This window comes from Pygoscelis adeliae, unplaced genomic scaffold (assembly GCF_000699105.1).
Source record: "Pygoscelis adeliae isolate BGI_AS28 unplaced genomic scaffold, ASM69910v1 Scaffold86, whole genome shotgun sequence".
Taxonomy (NCBI): domain Eukaryota; kingdom Metazoa; phylum Chordata; class Aves; order Sphenisciformes; family Spheniscidae; genus Pygoscelis; species Pygoscelis adeliae.
In genome coordinates, this window is record NW_008824930.1 from 2126934 (window position 1) to 2146260 (window position 19327).

At 37.2% G+C, this 19327-nt stretch overlaps 1 protein-coding gene across 1 annotated transcript in view; it reads right to left on the minus strand.

Moving 5' to 3' along the window:
* Window positions 1-19327, minus strand: part of DNAH5 (dynein, axonemal, heavy chain 5) — a 134886-nt gene that overhangs the window by 58592 nt on the left and 56967 nt on the right. Inside the window, 10 exon segments of the mRNA XM_009324988.1 lie at window positions 3788-4029; window positions 5824-5970; window positions 7658-7811; window positions 11247-11354; window positions 12164-12298; window positions 12977-13171; window positions 13727-13914; window positions 15535-15713; window positions 16819-16991; window positions 18329-18553. Coding sequence (XP_009323263.1) covers window positions 3788-4029; window positions 5824-5970; window positions 7658-7811; window positions 11247-11354; window positions 12164-12298; window positions 12977-13171; window positions 13727-13914; window positions 15535-15713; window positions 16819-16991; window positions 18329-18553 — 1746 coding nt within the window.

Below are 19327 nucleotides of genomic sequence, written 5' to 3' on the forward strand. Positions count from 1 at the left end.
GGTTGGAAGGGTTGTTTCATGTCTGAAATGAACATAATCTGTTTTGTGTTATCCAAAAGCAAAAAAAACCCCTATGTTCTTGTTTTCCTTTTGACTGTTGCTACCACTAAAATAAATTAAAAGCATAAGGTCATGGATTAAGTGAAACTACTTTCATACAACACTTACTTCAACACAACTAAATTTAGTCTGCATATCACTTTAAAGTGAGGAGGTAAATCATGACTGGTAAGGCAAAATAAAATACTTTCCTTTGGTTTTGCTGTCTTTACAGCTGAATCAATAGCTCAATTTAAACTGAAACTTTCAAGAATTTATTGTCTGCAAATTAACCAATGCAAGGAGGCAGAGCTGCGAGAACCTAACATCAGTAGATCCTATGCAGTGCTATAAGTACAGAAAGGAACAACACAAGTGGAATCTCATGGGAACCACTGTCCTATATGCATAATTTCATAGAATCATAGAATAGTTTGGGTTGGAAGGGACCTCTAAAGGTCATCTAGTCCCACCCCCCTGCCATGGGCAGGGACATCTTCAACTAGATCAGGTTGCTCAGAGCCCCGTCCAACCTGACCTGGAATGTTGCCAGGGATGGAGCGTCCACCACCTCTCTGGGCAACCTGTGCCAGTGCTTCACCACCCTCAGCATAAAAAATTTCTTCCTTATATCTAGTCTAAATCTACCCCCCTGTAGTTTAAAGCCATTCTCCCTTGTCCTGTCGCAACAGGCCCTGCTAAAAAGTTTGCCGCCATCTTTTTTATAAGCCCCCTTTAAGTACTGAGAGGCTGCAATAAGGTATCCCCAAAGCCTTCTCTTCTCTAGGCTGAACAACCCCAACTCTCTCAGCCTTTCTTCATAGGAGAGGTGATCCATCCCCCTTAACATTTTCGTGGCCCTCTTCTGGACCCACTCCAACAGGTCTGTGTCTTTCTTATGCTGAGGGCTCCAGAGCTGGATGCAGTACTCCAGGTGGGGTCTCCCCAGAGCAGAGTAGAGGGGCAGAATCCCCTCCCTCGACCTGCTGGCCACGCTTCTTTGGATGCAGCCCAGGATACGATTGGCCTTCTGGGCTGCGAGCACACATTGCTGGCTCATGTCCAGCTTTTCATCTACCAGTACCCCCAAGTCCTTCTCGGCAGGGCTTTACACTTACACTTTCCCAAGTACCCATATTAGCTTAAAAAAAAAAGTAAAGCCTTACAGTAATATACATAAGGCACTTGTGTTGACTGCATGTATTTGCATTGGTAAAACTTCAATAACAGCCAAATTTTTAGGAAACTTATTAAACACTTTTTTTTTCCTAATAAGAATGCAAACATTTTGGACTTGACAAAGAAACCTATCAAATAAATTAGTGATGATTCTTGAGTCTTGCTAATTAGCTGTGATTGAACAGCCAGCTCCATGTTATTTAATATCATTCAAAAAGGGAAAGGCTCTAGGCACTACTAGAGAAATATGGTAAAAACCCTCTGCAGCAACCCTTAGTCCCTCACAAGCAGCAAAGCTCCACAGGCAACAAGTCACAGCACATGGGTGCCTCCATCACAGGAGGGAGTCTCTGATGACAATCACACTCCTTTTTCTCTTAATTGGTTAAGGCTAAGCTGAGTTCTGATGCCTCCCCTAGTGGATCTTGTTGCTCCGCACCTATTCTCAAGGTATTATACCTGACCTGTCATTTCAGATCTGCAGGTGAAAAAGAAACCTCGCTTCTGTTGCCAGAAATCACAAGTTTACAGCCTTCCTCATCTTGGGAGTTTCTGTTCACCAAAGCTTTGAATGCAGTCTCTCACTCACTCTCCTTTCCATTGCAGGGCTAGGAATCTTGAGTCTGCAGTGTCTCTGCAAAGATCCTGCTGATCTGTTTATCTTCCCTGAAGGCACGCAAGTCTTCTCACCCCTTCCCACAGCCTCTTCACCTGATAACTCCACGCCCAGGGCACACTTCCCTCAGGGGTGCTCCAATGTCTCCAGCCCCAGGCAGAGGCACCAGGCACTGCCGGCCACTCAGGGCTTGGACAGCAGCGTACTGTCTCTCTCTTGATTTCCATCTGTGCTGAAACCTCTAATATGCTAAGGACAGTTGTTCTAGGCAGTGCCACAGACCATGCCCTGTGGCATGTCAGCTTTTTCTCCATTGCCAGACAAATCAGGGACTTACAGACAAGGAATCTGTTTACAAACAAGCAAGCTATATAAGACTTACAAGCATAAGAAGCTTTATGGGTTAAAACAATTAAAAATCTGAGAATAATACAGAGTAATCATTACAAAAGGCTTCCTCAACTACTAACATCTGAAAGTTAATACAAAGCCACTGTATTTTCATCTGGCTAGTGAAGCAACACTGTCTACATGAGCATTAGTTGTATTTTCCACGGGTATTCTATTTGATTTGGAAAATGAAATGAGTGAATGAGACTGTGAAACATTCATTTTAAAAACTATTAAAAAAAACTTGTTAATGTAATACTTTCTATAAAGGAGGACAGTAAAATTCAGTCTGTCAGCTCATAGTAACCTGTGAAAGTTTTGTTCTTCTGAGTCTGCAGACAGGGGGGTAAATATGCTACAAGGGCCTGGATGATGTTCTAATTCCATAAACAGGAAGACTAAACTATTCCTATCTTAAAATTAAAGTTTAAAGCCCATATAAAGGAATGTTAATTTGGGATTATACAGAAGAAAGCTATATTAACCTGGTTTTCAGGAGAAGGTAGTAAAGTAATTCTCTCTATGATCACAGGAACCAGTGTCTTAGTCACGAGAAGAAAGTTTTAACTTTTGATACTCATGAGACAGTCCATGTTTCATCAAAGAAAAATAACGTCAACCAAATATTCTCAATACGACTGACTAGACAAGAAAAAATAAAGATAAAATAAATTAGTATTTCTTTTAATTCAGATTTTTTAAAGTGTTAATCCTGAGGAGCCTACTTCACCAATAAATTTCTAAGGCAATATAGGGCTTAAGAATTTAAAAAAAAAAAATCAGAAACCAACTTTTTACTGCTATTGTCTCCACTGTTTTCATAAAAGGGAAGAAAACTGGAATCAAATGCTGAAAGTTTTGTTGAAAGATATTATTATGGAACATTACATAGATTCTTGGGAACTCTTACATTTCATCTTTACAAAGATATTTACTACATGAAAAAAACCATAGTATGCTGAAGTTTCTAAATGTATCATTCACTATATCATTATCAGCATTCAGTCAAGATAAGGAACTATTTTTTCTGGTTTTTGCAAGATGGAAGATGACATATACAAGTAAAAAACTCACTTTATAAATCACTTAGAAATGTGAGTATGTTATATGCTGTTCTTCCCTCCAAAACACATCTATAACATGTTCTGTTTTTCTAAACGATTCATTCCATGCCAGAGAGAGAGTAACCACACAGCCTGTTTACTCTTTCTTCTTCCTTGGTCTGAAGCTGTACTAGGGGCTGCCAGGTAGTTGGTATTTTGACAACCGAGTTGTTCTTCAATTGTATAAAATACCGTGAATTACAAATTTGTCTGAAAGTGAAATATCCATATTTTTGAAAGTGTAATATGTTGACTGTGTTCCTGAAAAAAATACATTATTCACTCTTGTATAAACTACCAGAAACGTTGCTGTATTAAATGCTGACCTACAAGTTTATACAGTGTAAAAGCTACTTCATAGCAAAAGTCACAAAATTAGGTCCTAAAGTTACAACAGTGAAGTATTGAATAAGTAACCAGTAAAACTTTCAATACGTAAACAATCACTTAGCTATTGTACCTCAAGGATAGGGCTCCAGTTGAGAACTGATGAGCTCATGAATACCATCCCATTCCTTGAAACTGTTGCTGGAGAAGCATTATCAATATTATGGGGTTCAAAGACTATTTTGCAATTTGGTGCCATAGGTATCCGATCTCCATTTGCTAGCGTTAGAGTTCTGTTATCATCCAGGACAGAATTAAGGTTCTCAATCCAAATAGCATCAACTGGACCATCAAGAACTATCCAGATGTGGTCACCTATAATCCAAAATAACAGATAAAAATGCCTATGGAGGAAGTTCCGTTTCTTTCAAGGACCAGTTTCTTCTCTCTGCAAACAAATTGTGAACTAATTCTGAATTCACGCACACAGCTAGAATCTCAGCTTTTAATACAATTACCATTTCCATCACTCAATTTCAATTAAGTACTTCATTTCATCACCTATTGATAATAATTATACATTGCTCAGTATATAAAGTGTCATCAGCATAAGTCATGTTTGTAATAGTCTGAAACAGTTTTATGGATCCAGTCTTCAACGCAGTAATAAATTACATTTATTTCAACTTACATAAAACAACAAAAAGAAGATAGAAACTATAGATCTATTTAAAACCACTATTCATTTGCTTCCAAAGAGTTTGTGTAAATGTAGTGAGATTAAATGAAAGGAACACTTGAAATATCATTCTCTCAAATAGCATGCTCACTTTCATCAGTAGAAGAGGTCCACTAGGGGAAGATTCTTGTTGTTAGTTCTCCTGCTTGTAAACTTGACCCTTTGAAGTTTTTCCAGCTCTTTCCATTTAGTAACAGAAACATATCTTAAAGCCTGCTTCCGTTTCCTAGGAGGGTCTGGGTCTGGCTTGCTCACCTCACTTGGGTACTGAGCAAGAGGCCCTGGCTGGAAAGGGATCCCCCCCTTGGCTTCTGGCTCCCCGTCCCTTAGGGAGTAGCCAGCCCTGCTGTGCATTGCTAGATAGCCCCTCAGTCAGAGATGGTCCCACTCTGCCTTCAGAGTGACTCCTTACTATCTAGGCCTAGGTGGCTTGGTGCGTTGCCAGGTATGAACCAAGAAGGTTCTGGATGAGAAACTTCCTCACCTCTGAGGCACACAGTTTCTATATTTAGAGGCTTTTTATAGCTATGGCACAGGCATGAGATGGTCTGGAGTTCACTTCATAAAAAGACGTTACAGAAGTGTTGCGAACAGTGAATCTGAGGAAGTCATGCGAGTGTGCTAATTTATACTTCATGTTGGAGAGAAAAAAATATAAAAATCAACAGTCATTGCTATGCTACATTCTCAACGGTGCTACATTTCTAGATTTGAAACAAAACCAACAAAATTAAATCCAAAAGTATTTTCTATTTGTATCCTTAAAGACTAAGAATTTTTGCATGAAAATTGACAGTGCAACAAATGTTACGATTTTCTCTTTCTTTTTCCTTTAGTCCTTAAGGCCTAATGATAAGGTCACATACTAATATTCAGACAAACAAGGAAGAATCCATCTAGCGTCAAACCATCAAGGCCTCTCCTTTAGCTAATATAGCAGTCTAAGAATATATGCCAGCATTATTTTAGGCAGAAATTGGTTGCCTAAATAGAATTACCTAGTGCTATTTGAGATGGACTATGGTATGTGCAGGGCTAGCAGGTATGACACAAAGGAGATTCACACCCTTCTAGTATGGCAGCTGGAGACCAGGTAGAAATCCTGACAGCACCAAAATTTTTTATCATGTACCAGTGTTGGGGTACATGATAAACATTATCATGTACATTACCTTCCACTTTTCTTCCATACAAGGGCCTATCATTTAAAAGAGAGGGATCAGCAAAATCAGTGAAACAGTATTTGCTACACTACACAGTTTGAATACAAAGCGTTTAGAACAGAGACCATACAATAGACAGAAGTTCTTGCAGCAGTATTCCAATGCTTCCATGCAAGTAAAAAAAAGAAAAAAAAAAGTCTGCTAATGTGCTTTAGAGAGATGCCCTGCAGCTTGTTTTGTTTTGGAGGAAATTGTTTTTCATTATACCTTTCTTGGCTCTTAAAGTTTTTCTCCAGAGTGTTGAAAATATTCCATCTGTCCAATCATTTGTTGCCACATCGAGACGACCAAACATTTGAGCAGCAGTTATAGCTTTAGGATTCATTCTCATTTCACGATGTGGCTGTCCACAATCTACGAAGGCAGATCATCAGTTAGTTTTGGTATTTCTTTTCAACAGTCAGAGAACTTTGACAAATTCAAAATCATTACACCCAAATGTATGGTTTAATATGCATTCACCATTATAAGAAGTTGTGTATTTACTTGGAAAGCTAACCTCTTGCTATACATCAATATTCGTTAATTTGAGCCATCAAAATTTGAAGTAGAACAAAGTTCTGGAACTTCTGAAAGTGCAATTCACATTTCATAGATTCATCAGGAACAGAAGGACAGCAAGATGAAATTTATTCAAGGTTTAGTTTAATATTTTGAAGGCTTATCAAACAATAGAGCTTTAAAACCTTTGGTTTGGATGCACTTTTTTAAAACCCAATGACTAAATACCAGACAGATGCTCCACATGATTGATTGTTTTTTGTTTTTCCCCATTGTGCACTTGCCTACATCTTGGAATAGGCAAAGTATATGATATTGGCATATCCCTGTGAAGTCTCTTAGGCAGCTAAATTCTATCTGGCCATATCATGATCATATAACTATATTTTCCTCATTAACAACAGCTTAAAAACTCCTATGCCAGACATCTTTAGAAAAGCCAATATTAAAACTTAATCAGGAGCCAGTAATAAGAAGTTGAAAGAAAGAGCTAAACAAATGGCTTATCTTAAAATCTTAATTATAATCAGAGTTCACTAACATGTAAGATAGAAGCCTGGCAAGTCATGTAGTCTTACATTTCACGAGGTTATGCCAGAAGATCAGCTTGAAAAAAGTACTGCGGCGGCTTTATCTTTGTAATAGTTCATATCTCAGTGCTACAGAAATACAGGCCAATAGTATAATGCAACTATCTGTTCTTTCTGCTTTTTTTCCTAAATGGAACAGTTATTTACACTGCAATGTAGAGCTTACAGTGTTTCTTAAGCACACTAAGGTACTGCATGGATGAGAGACTGGCTGAACCATTTTTCACAGAAACTATCCGTTTCTGGAAAATTGTATAAGCAGCCTACTGAAGCCTGTGAAATGGGTAACACAAGCTTACCTCAAAAGAGACGTTTTTTTCTCCCCCAGCTATGAGCTTTTAGTTTAATAAGATCAAACAGAAGTTCTTCCACTAATATTTTTGTTTAGAAATACAGAGGACAAAAACACACACTCCTCAAGCGTCCAGCCAGGACACAAAATTAATACATTTGAAGACTTTGTCACTGCCTAAACCAGGCCGTGCTGCTATCTCCTAGCAGCAACAAATGATAGAAGTAGTTATTTTATACTGCAGATAAAGACCATGTCTTGTGAATTGTGTTCAAAAAGGACTAAATACTTATTATTAGGGGAAGGTTTCAGCATTACCTCAGCCAAACCTAGGAGATGCTTTAATCACTTGTCCGAGCTGTCTACCCAGACAGTAGTTCTCTTTCTCAATGTTTCTAGAATAAGAACTTCTGATATAAGTATCATAGTATGGAAAATAGTAATAGAAATGTATTATATTGTATGACTTTGAATGGCGGATATTTTTAAGCTTTTAAAAGATACTACCACAATAATTAGTATCACAACACACAAACTGATTCTTCCGGTAATTTATTCTCACAGTAAAGTAATTGAGGCTTTCTATGAAGAAACAACATGGTTTAAGGTTTACAACATAACAGTTTAATAACAGTTTACAACATAAATACCAATATACCTGTCATGGCTTTCATCAAAGTGTGGATGCAAACAGTTTTTCCTGCCCCACTGGGTCCTAGTGTCATCAATCCGTGCCTTACTCTCTGGGTTTCAAATAGTTGGATAACTTTCAGTTTCCAAGGAGGATGACAAACAAGTCCAGCTTCCTCCACCTATAGACAGTGACAGAAAAACAAATTACTACTATTTTAGTGCACAAGATATTTTGATGCTTTAAAAAAAAAAAAATCTATCTTCAGCAGAAGACTACAGTCTTTGTAAAGGTTTTTTGTACATAAAAAACTGAAAAGAAGGCATATTTGGTATTCAAATATGTATTCAGAAAAATAAAAGAAGATAAACTTTTTTTTTTTTTACCTCTTCTTAGGGTTAAAACATCATTTTAAGGAAAAGCCAAGAACTTTAGAAACACTCTTGCTAGCAATGTCTTTCATAGCCACACAGCATTTTCACTTGCTTGTCATGATGATGATGATGATGACTTGTGTTTCTAAATGCTTACAATAGCCAAAAGTTTTTCTTTAAAACATTTTGTTAAATATTTCTCAGTGTACCAACAGACCTTTGAGTAACTTCTTAATATCATCATTCTAAGAAAAGACATGATGTTTTAGAATCAAATATCATACGATTGTTTACTACTTTTTACTAGTTCCAAGCTTAAAGAAGTTATCTCACTATAATGGTATTGCTGTTCCTTGTGAAAGTGACTCAGCTGGAAGTGAACAAGGAAGTTTTTAGCCAGTAGAGAAAAGCTAGAACTATTTCTTAAGGATTCATAGAACACTATATGTTTCTGACAGTCAAAAAAATTTCTAAAAACTCAAGATCATGTTATAAAAGTGAAGCTCTCAAAATAACAATTATATTTTAATTCAAGTATAATTTCTGGTTTTTAAATTATGTTCCACAAAACATCTCAGAAAATATTATCAGTAAAAAGAGGACTAACTTTTTACTGATAAGATAAAACTCAACTTTTACAATTACTGTCACGTAGCCAATTAGGACCATGGAACTGGCACTACCACTTGCTATATTACTCGCATATCAAAGCTCATGTCAGTTCAACTTATTTATCTCGCTCTGCAAGGAAGCCAGGAACAGAAGGCAGCACAAGATGAATTCATCAAGAGCAACCATGAAGTATATGCTGCCACCAACTCCTCATCGCCAGGAAGAACACCACTGTTGAAACAATGGAGTTTGCAAAGCACAACGAAGACATCAGATGCACCATTTTCATGGATACACAATAGAATTCTGTTATCATTCACATCTTAAGAGGTCTTGCAGTTGACACCAAACCAGTCAAGCTGCCTTTCTTTCCAGTACAGAATATAGCCTTCTGATTTGTTTTGAGAGTCCACATATATAGAGTAATATATCCAAAATCTAATGATGCGCTGACAGAACGTATCTGAACTGACTTCTTTCTTCACATAAAACAAGATGGTCATGTTAGCTATTCCTTCACCCTAATCCAATGCCATCAGTGAAGACTTACCTTTTCTTAACAATTTCTAACACTCATGGATTCTGTAATAATCTTGTAGACAAGATATTTCCCTTATCAAAAAAGAAGTATGTTCACAAGCAGACTTGACATGTTCTCAAAAGATCCTCTGTTAACAGTTGTACATAGGTACTGGGTCTGGTTGGGATCAGGTTAATTTTCTTCATAATAGCCCATATGGTGCCACGTTTTAGATTTGCGATCAAACAGTGTTGATAACACACCAGTGTTTTGGCTATTGCTGAACTGTTTCTCACACTGCCCCATCAGCAAGTAGGCTGGGGATGGGCAAGAGGCTGGGAGGGGCCACAGCCGGGACAGCTGACTCCAACTGACCAACGGGATATTCCATACCATATAACGTCATGCTCAGCAACAAAACTGGGGGGAAGTTCCTCCAAAGTAGCCATTGCTCAGAGACTGGCTGGGCATCAGTCTGCTGGTGATGAGCGATTGCTTTGGCATCACTTGTTTCTTTTTCTTTTTTTTTTCTTCATTTATTAAACTCTCTCGATCTAGACCCATGAGGTTTTTTTCCCCTCTCTTCCCCTGCTGAATCTCTCGCCCAACCCGCCGGGGGAAAGTGAGCAAGTGACTGGGTGTTGGCTTAGCTGCCAGCTGGGGTCAACCTGCCACAACATATAAACATAGAAAAACACTTCAAGTAACGGCTATTTCTTCATTATGATATTTTCCAAAAAATTCCTGCCTCCCTTGCCCAATAAAAGTAGTCCTCTTGAACTTGATTCTGTCCTAACCTAGCTGTTTTCTAACCTGTACTGAGCCATTATAAGTCTGAAAACACAGCAAAGAGCTCCATTCAACAAAACCTTGATTCACTTCCAAGACAAACAAGACAGCCTACCATTTCTGGTTTCTCTAGATTTTAATCTAGAGAACAATATGAGAAAAATATTTTTCTCATATTTAACAATATGAGAAAAATATGCCAAAATAAGCTAACAAAATTTCCAAACACTGTCATAGCACTAAAAAAGTACCATGAGATCCCCAGATCTGAACTTTTGATAAATTTTGTTTTACATAAGATAATCACAGTGCCTAAAGCTCTTCAAGTTTCCAACACTACTTCAGTATGGGCTGATATTACACCCTACTTACAAGCAAGTGATAATGGTTTGTTGTTAAAAGGGTTAACACTTTCTATGTCTGGCTTCACAGATCACCAACAGTAGAGCTACGAAGACCATGTTATTAACACCTCTTTTTAATTTATTAGGAAATGACAATTTAAAGCATGAGATTCAAGCTCTTTATAGTTTCTACTAATAAAAGCTTAATTTGTGAGTCCTTTTTTAAAGCCAGCTGTATAAACTACAGAAAGCAAAACAGTTTTATTAACATTAGCTCATGATTCAACTCTTCCTTGTTAGGAAAGCCAGAAGCAGACCTCTTTACTTGTATCTAATCATATTAAATATAAGTAAATGAAAAGTCATATACTCAAATTCTTCAGAAATGCACTTCTGATTTTCAATTTTTTCATGTTGGGGTTTTTTGACAGGTTTTTTAAGTTTTTTATTTCTCTGTTTAACTATTAGATAATTATCTGAGGAGATATTGATATTCTGGAGGAAAGTTTAATAGAGGTGATCATTTAAGTGTACATACTTCATTAACCTTCTATATCCCACTGACGTTCTTAAGTTGGCCCTACTGAAATGTTCCAAAAGATTTAACGGGAGATGAAATAGAGGAAATGTCATTTTAGGTAAATCTTTTCTCAAGCTCATGTTCCGATTGTCAGACTTTATACAAATACTAAGTATTTGGGTCACGTAAGGTAAGTGTATATACATGCATTTTTCAAACTGGTCACCACAAATGACTCACAAGAAAACCACAGGACACCACAATCACAATTCAGTGACATCCTTAAGAATAAGGTTAATAATAATATACCAGTGGTAAAGATTTATGGAAAAGCTTACTCTTCCTCTAAATAGTAGAGCATATTAGTACCAGGTGGGTAGATTAAACATCAATAATTTTCTTAGATGTCACATCATGATAGTTACACCACAGCACCACAGATCAAGAGAAACATTACCTGTTTGTCAATGGCAGTTTCCAGTTCAGGATAGCCTACTTTATCAAGCTGGATATCTGGAAACAAATCTTGAATTAGACTCAAGAATAAGGGTTCGTCTTCATCAATCTAGTGAAAATCAAGGGGGGAAAAAAACCCCACATATTAAAACCTATTTTGTTTATTTTAGCATTTTAAAAAACAATCCCTAACTCTTGTAGAGCTAAAGAAATATTTGAAAACATAAGGAACCATCTATGGTAACCCTCTAGCTGCTAAACACTCTAGCAGGCCACAGCAGAAGGAGATCATGTGATGCTTTCAATAATCAAAAGTTACTGAAAATAAACCACTAACATACCGACTGAATTTATTAAAGTAGATTTTAGCAATAGCTTTTATACAAATAGTATATTATTTGTCTAAGGTGTAAAAAAAGGTAACAAAGGAGATGAAGTATCACAGCAACAGAAGAGGTTTTGCTAGCTATTTAAGACAGATGAGATGGTACTCGTTACTATGAAAAACATTATTTCAAAAGAGTGACTAAATACTTTAGGTCAAAGGTTCTAAAGAGGTTACTACATAGACTTCTATTTGGTCACTTATTTTTATAGGTAGCAGGAGAAATACGCAAAAAAAAATTCTGAACAATTCAAGATGTTGTGGTTTAACCCAGGTAGGCAGCCAAGCACCACACAGCCCTTCACTCACTCCCTCCCCAGCCCCATACAAGGTACTATGAAGAAAATTAACTATCCCAGCCACAACTAGTACCCAAGACCATCCAGAGAATGGAACATTTCCAAGCTAGCTTCAGTGTAAAGACCACATCCAATCTTCTAGTGATCACCTTAACAGATTCAAATTGTATTTCAGAAAACGCCACGTAGCTCCAAAGTGCAGTTTAATTAATTTACCGGGCCCTTGGAACTCACCAGTTTAGACAGGTTCAGGTCTCTCAGCACACGCATGACAATGGCAGATTCAGTATCTGTGGGATTTGCTCTTTTTGCTGCTCCTAATGTACGTAGCACTGACAATATATTCCGCAAGCCAAAATCATAATGCACCTACAAGATAGGCAAAGAAGATATGAAAATTTTCCCCAAGTTAACGGGAATGAAACAATTCTTATTTATCACTGAAGATATGGATATGTATGAGAAGTGGTACATGTAGCACAAATGCCTCCTAACATCCAACAACTAGTCTTTGGCTGTATGACTATGAGCAACTTCATTCCCTACCTCTGCTACCACCTACTAAACTGTAAGGTGTGACAGAAAAAATAAACGTAATCACAAGTCTTTGAACCAAGATAAGGTTCCCAAGGACTATTAAGAAATAAACTAGCAGTATTATTTTGAATTCTCTGTGGACCTTGGAAACTGACTTTATTTAAGAAACATCTAAACAAGCACAGGCAGCACAAACTAAATGCCTCTCAATCCACTCTGTAAGACCAACTAATATATAAGCCCTTTATTTGCCTTAATCATCACCATTCATTAAAGTTAAATCTTAATAATAAGTAATGTTCTGAATGACAGTCCCATTCTTGTACAGATAACCTGTAGCAGGAGTTAGTCCTCCAGGACAGCAGAGGGTTGCACTACTAAACTGCAAGTGTCATTTAGCTTACTTAGTGAACATGGACTTTTCCATTTTCTTCACACAGATACTAATAATTTGTGACATCATATATAGTTTTTCCCTAAGATAATTTTTCCTCATATGAAAATAACCACCTGCTTTGACAGTTGTTCTTCACACAGCTTGTACAGTGTAAAGAATTTCCTTGCTAATACAACATTAGCAATGAAACCACAACTAGCCAATTTGACACGAATTATGATTTGACGATCAGGAACCATCATAGCCACCGAACGGAAGTTGATCTTCAAGTTTTCGGGAAGTTCTTGCCGTCCAGCATATCCTGGATTCTGGAGAGAAGAACAGGTTTTGTAGTTGACTGCACCTTGCACAAACAGAAGAATCAGCACTGGAACGTGTAATCTGGTTAGACAAAAATAGCTTTTTGGCTTTAAATCACATGTAAAAATGAATTGCCATGCAGATTTACCACCGTATCTCTACAGCATTTTAGCCTCTCTTACATCCATGAGGTATGAGAAATCTGTATTTGTCTTATAGGTCCTGTTTTACTGGCTACTTCTACCTATATCTCTATGGCCATTTTTCTGTACTTGAGGCAAAAAGCATGCTTTGGGAACTAGAAGGCAGCATGCAGAAGTAGTCTGACATTGAGATAACAACTTGTATTTACAATGCTGGTTGCATTTCTTAATTGCATGCACTTGATGTCACTGAAACAAGACCTGTAAACTGTCTTTGTAGTAATGCTCAATGTTCTCAAACTGTCAGTGAGTTTTAATAACTGAGTGACATAAGAGTTAGCAAGTACATTTAACATACCAGGTTAGAAGCAATTATTGTACAATCATCACTGGCATATTAGAAACCTACTGAATACCTACCATAGTAAGAAAGATGCCAAATTCTGGGTTCATTTCCACATTATCTCCATCAGTAAAAATAAAGCTTTTTTTACGTTCCTTCTTACATGTCAACACAATTGCAATTTGCTGTGCAGCTACTGACAATACTGGTAAATCAATACGATTGAATTCATCAAAGCAACCCCAGGAGCCAGACTGAGCAAGACCTTCAAAGAGAAAAGCAATTAATCATCTGACCATTATGTTGTTAAGCCTTTTTTGGTGCAATTCATAAGCCAAAAATCAGGTTAATCTACCTCAGGGGAAAAAAATGTTTATCTTGGAGGGTTAGGAAAGGGACAAGGAGAAGAACTTAATTCTTTTTCAAGCAAGAATGCACAAAGTTCCGAAAGTCCTCAAGCTTGTCTAGGATACTACATCCTTCAATTTCTGCTTCTTCTCTCAGTACCTTGAATGTTTTCCTGTTCCTCCCTACCCCCCAAAAAAAAAATCCCTGCAATAAGCCTATGAAAATATGATGGCTTGTCAATAGCTTATTGCACAGATTAAAATGAACAATAAAGTTGCTTTCACCCGGAAAGAAGTTAGGGGTCAGTCTGTGCCAGAACTGCATTCTTCCTCGGATATTTTGGGGAAAACAAAACAAAAAATCATTAGCACAGTCACTTTTAACAATACAACAGTCAAAGACCTCTACTTGATCTCTAATTTGACATCTGCCATGACTGACAGGTATCAATTTCAGGTGCCTAAAAAAAAAAAATGTCATCTGTATCTAACTTCAGTGAGCTGTGCCAATTGTTTTTAACATATATAGCGCTATTCATGCACTTCCTTCGACTGATAAGAACTTTGACATTTGAAGGAGACAAAATACTGAAACCAGAAGCCAACACATTCCACCAGTTCAGCAATAAATCTCACAGGTTTTTCTTTTTGTGCTGGCAGTCCTCCTTGATTATTTTAAATGTCTTTATGTATCCTTTCATAAACTGTCTTACGTTTTCAGACATTTCTATTTCTTTGAGACAGTGTTGCAAGTGTATTTTACATTCATGACAAGATATTAATTACTTGCATTTATTAAAAGGCTGAAAACCGCCTGCTGATTATGTGTTGACCTTGTTTTATAAAGATGTTCTCGTAGCATTTGTAACTTTCACATAGTCCATAGAATCATATATTCACAGAATATCCTGAGTTGTAAAGGACTCATGAGGATCATCAAGTCCAACTCCTGACTCCACACAGGGCTACCTAAAAGTTAAACCATGTACCTAAGAGTGTTGTCCAAACACTACTTGAACACCAACAGGCTTGGGGCCCTGACTACTTCCTTGGCGAGCTTGTTCCAGTGCTTGAACACGCTCTCAGTGAAGAACATTTTCCTAATATCCAATCTGAACTTCACCTGACACAGCTTTAAGCCATTCCCTCACGTCCTATCACCAGACACCAGAGAGAAGAGATCAGAACCTCCCTCTCCGCTCCCCCTCGTGAGGAAGTTGTAGACAGTAATTAGGGCACCCCTCAGTCTCCTTTTCTCTAAGCTGAACAAATCTACTATACTCAGGCCTTCCTCATAAGTCACACCCTCTAGTTCTTTAACCATCTTTGTGGCTCTCCTTTGGACACATTCTAATATTTTATATGCTTCTTACATTGTTGACCCCAAAACTGCAGACGGTACTTGAGGTGAGGCCACTCCAATGCTGAGTATAGTGGGACAATCACTTCTTTTGACTGGTTAGTTATACCACGCTTAATGCATCCCAGGATACAGTTGACCCTTTTGGCCAACATCTTACCTTTGGTCCACATCTTACCTTTGAAGATCCTCCCAAGTCCTCGGAAATCCATTTGGTCCGAACAGTTGAAGACCACTACGTATTTTCCAAGGCAACGTCCCATGTCTTTGATGGTTTCAGTTTTTCCAGTTCCTGCAGGTCCCACAGGTGCTCCACCCATGTTCATGCCTAAAGCTTGAGCCAAAGTGATGTAACATCTAAAAGGCAACAGCCTATCATCACTTAATGGGCTGCAGTGCAGTTTTCTGTATAGTGCCAGAGGAACTTACTCAAGTGTGTTACATAAGAAGGTCTGATTTAAGGAGACAAGGAAACCACTGAAATGACATGCCTCTAATTAAAATTTAAATCAGTAAGAAGGAAAACCTGTCAACTCAGCCCCTGATGCAGGTAATACTAAGGTCCGTCTCCTCATACATAAAGTGGAAGAACAGATAATCCTCAATAATCAACAACTTGAAAGATCACGAGAAGGAAAGAAAGCAGATACAGAGATGCTGCCTAATCTAGTTTGGTTAGCTTAGTTCCTGAATTACTTTAACTGAAGTAGTTCTGAACGACATTATACTGTGGAGTACAATAATGAAAGACAGCTAACCTTTCCTTTCTCATCCACCTTTAAAATTTGATGATACAGTGCATCTCATTTTCATAAATGAAACTTCCATGCATAATGCAGTAAAACACCAGCTAACAATTATATCTAAAGCGAAGCACTAGAATTTGCTGGAATAGTTAAAAAAAAAAAAAAAACCAAACACCAAATGTCCTTATTTTGCCAATGATAGCTTATAAAGCATTCTTTGTATTGTTCCAGTTAGGTAGGTAGACCTCTCTGTTAATAGGACTACAATTCTTTCAACATCCTTCTAGATCAAAGATCTCCAGTCTATTACAGCTGAATAAAATTGTTTTTCCTGTCTATTCTTCCTTAGCTGTTTTCATTAGCTCACCTGTAAACACTTATTTTTGTCCTGTATCTCTCTCTGCATATTGTATCTGTTGGATGTACCTGATCCTCAGGTATGCTAGCCTCACATCCATGAGAATCAGAGTCCCATACATCATATATGTGGGGATCACACAAGTATGTGGCAGAAAATAAGCTGGAAGTTAATCATATTGTAAGGCACAGAAACAAAAATATTCATGTATTCCATGTAAAATTATTGACTTTGATAAGACTGTGAAGGATAAACTCTGCAGAGATCTATTTTGCATCCAACAGGAATGACTAAATTGCTCTTGTAAAAGTCTAGGTTTGGCATCAAAGAATAAAGGAATAAAATCGGTCTTTTTCACCTGTCTGTAAGAGGCGTTATGACAAGCCTGTCAGTACAGCCCAAGAATTCATTCTGGTATGTGAAACCCACATCAGTGATCTTAATCATCATTTTATCAGAGTCTTCATTAAAATAAAATCTACACTGTTTCAGCCACTCGAAGTCTGTAGGGCTCTTGATATGCATGCAACACTAAGAAAAGAGGGGAAAAAAAGGCTGTGGTATTCATGGTTAACATTTATTTTTGCATTTATATTATCTCATCTAAGTAGTAATGCAAAGGCAGCACTGCAATCACAATGAAAGGCATAAAGAACAGCTGGTAACACAAGAATAGTGGAGACCCTATCTTGATTTTTACCACAAAAATTGCTAATGTGTTATTGCTGTCCCTGAAACCCATACTAAGGCAAAGGAAACTCAGGCTTTAGACAAGTGTGTCAAAACTCTAAATACAAATCAACAGTCCATAAGCCTCAAACAAAAGTCATTAAGTTCAGATAACATTAAAACTGCCATTTCTTTTACTCATCTCCACCATGTTTTTTTACATATGAGTAGGAAGCACGTAATGTGATACTTTATTTTTAAAAAAAGTCATGAGAATTGTATGAAACCACATGCAAATTGGAAAAAAGGTATTTCAAGACAGTGTTATGGTGCAGATATTAGTTAAGAAATTCAACAGAGCTGGGAGTAATTCAAAATTGACCAACTGAATATTAAAACAGGATTAAAAAAGATGCCCTGCAGGTTGTATCTAAAAATTATACTTTACATGAGATGATTATAACTAGAAACAACTGGTTCTGCAATGAAAACATAGGTGCCTGCCTATCAGCAATGGGTTAAAACTCAGTAATTCTTTTCTCAGACAGCTTAATTTCAGAGTCAGGTCCAGAGCTTCCTATAGGTAAAAGGGTATGCTAGCTTTTAAGTTTGATTGTTTAAGCAGTAAATGCTTTCATTTTTCCAATTTTAGTATCCCATGGTAGCATGAGAAGGCATGAAGTGAATAAATAAGTCCCTAAGTAATAATTAGGTATGCTACTGAAGCTACAACAGAGGGGATAGCAGCTCAACCAACTTCAAACTTTTTCCTGTACTATAACTCCACATTCATTCTATTTACTCCTCAAGACACACAATGTAGTGTGTCTACTGTCCTGTCTACTCCAGTAGAAAGGACAATTACTTGCAACACAATGTAAGAGGAAAAAGAAGTCCCTAACTGATCATGCAACAGAGGCATCTAACTTAAGTGGGCCAACACAAAGCATTATAAAATTCTGCTATTGCTTGTGGGGGAAAAAAACACTGAATTACTTAAAGGGAAACTCAGACATGGATTGAAGCAACATCAGCATTTTTATAATACACCAGGTCACATAATCTTTACGGTCCTGAAATTAAATGTTTAGCTTAGGAGGCAGGAGTTCATAGGTATAGTAATATTTTCTTCTTGTCCTTTCACATTGTTGAATTGTGGGAACCACCCCATAACTCACTGTAAATTTTTCAATACTTACCAGACCATCAAAAATGTCCCTCTGATGCACGTGAATAGTGATTAATGTCTCGTATTTCACTCGCTCAACTGGGCTAAGGTCTTTTGTTGTCATATCTATCAGCATGTTTAGAAGATCCAGGAAAAACTGGTTCGTCTTTCGCATAATTTTTTTATCATACCTGGCATTAGTCAAAGCTTCTTCTGAGTCTCTTGTCCAAATCATTTGGATCCCCAACAACCCAACCTTAGGAAACACAAAAGTATATGCTTGATAATCTTTTCTCTGTCACCTAAAATGTACATTCACAGACACAGATAAACTAAAGAAATTGTTCTGCTACTATTGGTACAAAATTATTTTTTCATGCACCCATATAGAGGTCATTCAACCCATGCATTTGTTTTATGTGTCCCAACTCCATTCATAAACACGTAGTTAAGTCCACACTTCAGTCTTGTAGATACTGCCTACAGTGCACTGCTGATACAACTGTTCAATATAATTTACAGTATATATAAATAGTATATATCATAATATACTTTATGTATGTAATTAATACCTAATCAGTGAATAATTAGTGCTTCAATTTAAAACCTTTTTTCAATAATTCACAAACTCTCTATCCCCTCTCCCACAACATTCCTGATCACAAGTGAAGAAGCTTCTACTAAGAAAATAATTTTCCCTCAGCACTACCCTCAGCTCCAAATCTTCAGCAATATATAATGTTTTCCTGAATATATAAACAAACATACGATTCTACTACTTTTCCTTCAGTATTAAGCTTGTAAAGAAATAGTGTTAACTCCATTGTATTAATTTATTGCATTCGGCATTATTTTTGAACAAGAGCTTCAGGGTAAGGTTTCTTCTTTTGGTTTCAGATATGTAAAGTGTAACTTAAAAGACTGAGGTGATTAAGATAAATTTAAATGCCAGTTTCGCATTTATAATAGTGGCTGCAATTTTGATTGCAAAGACAAGGAAAAAACATCCATGTGCTACATATCTGTGAAC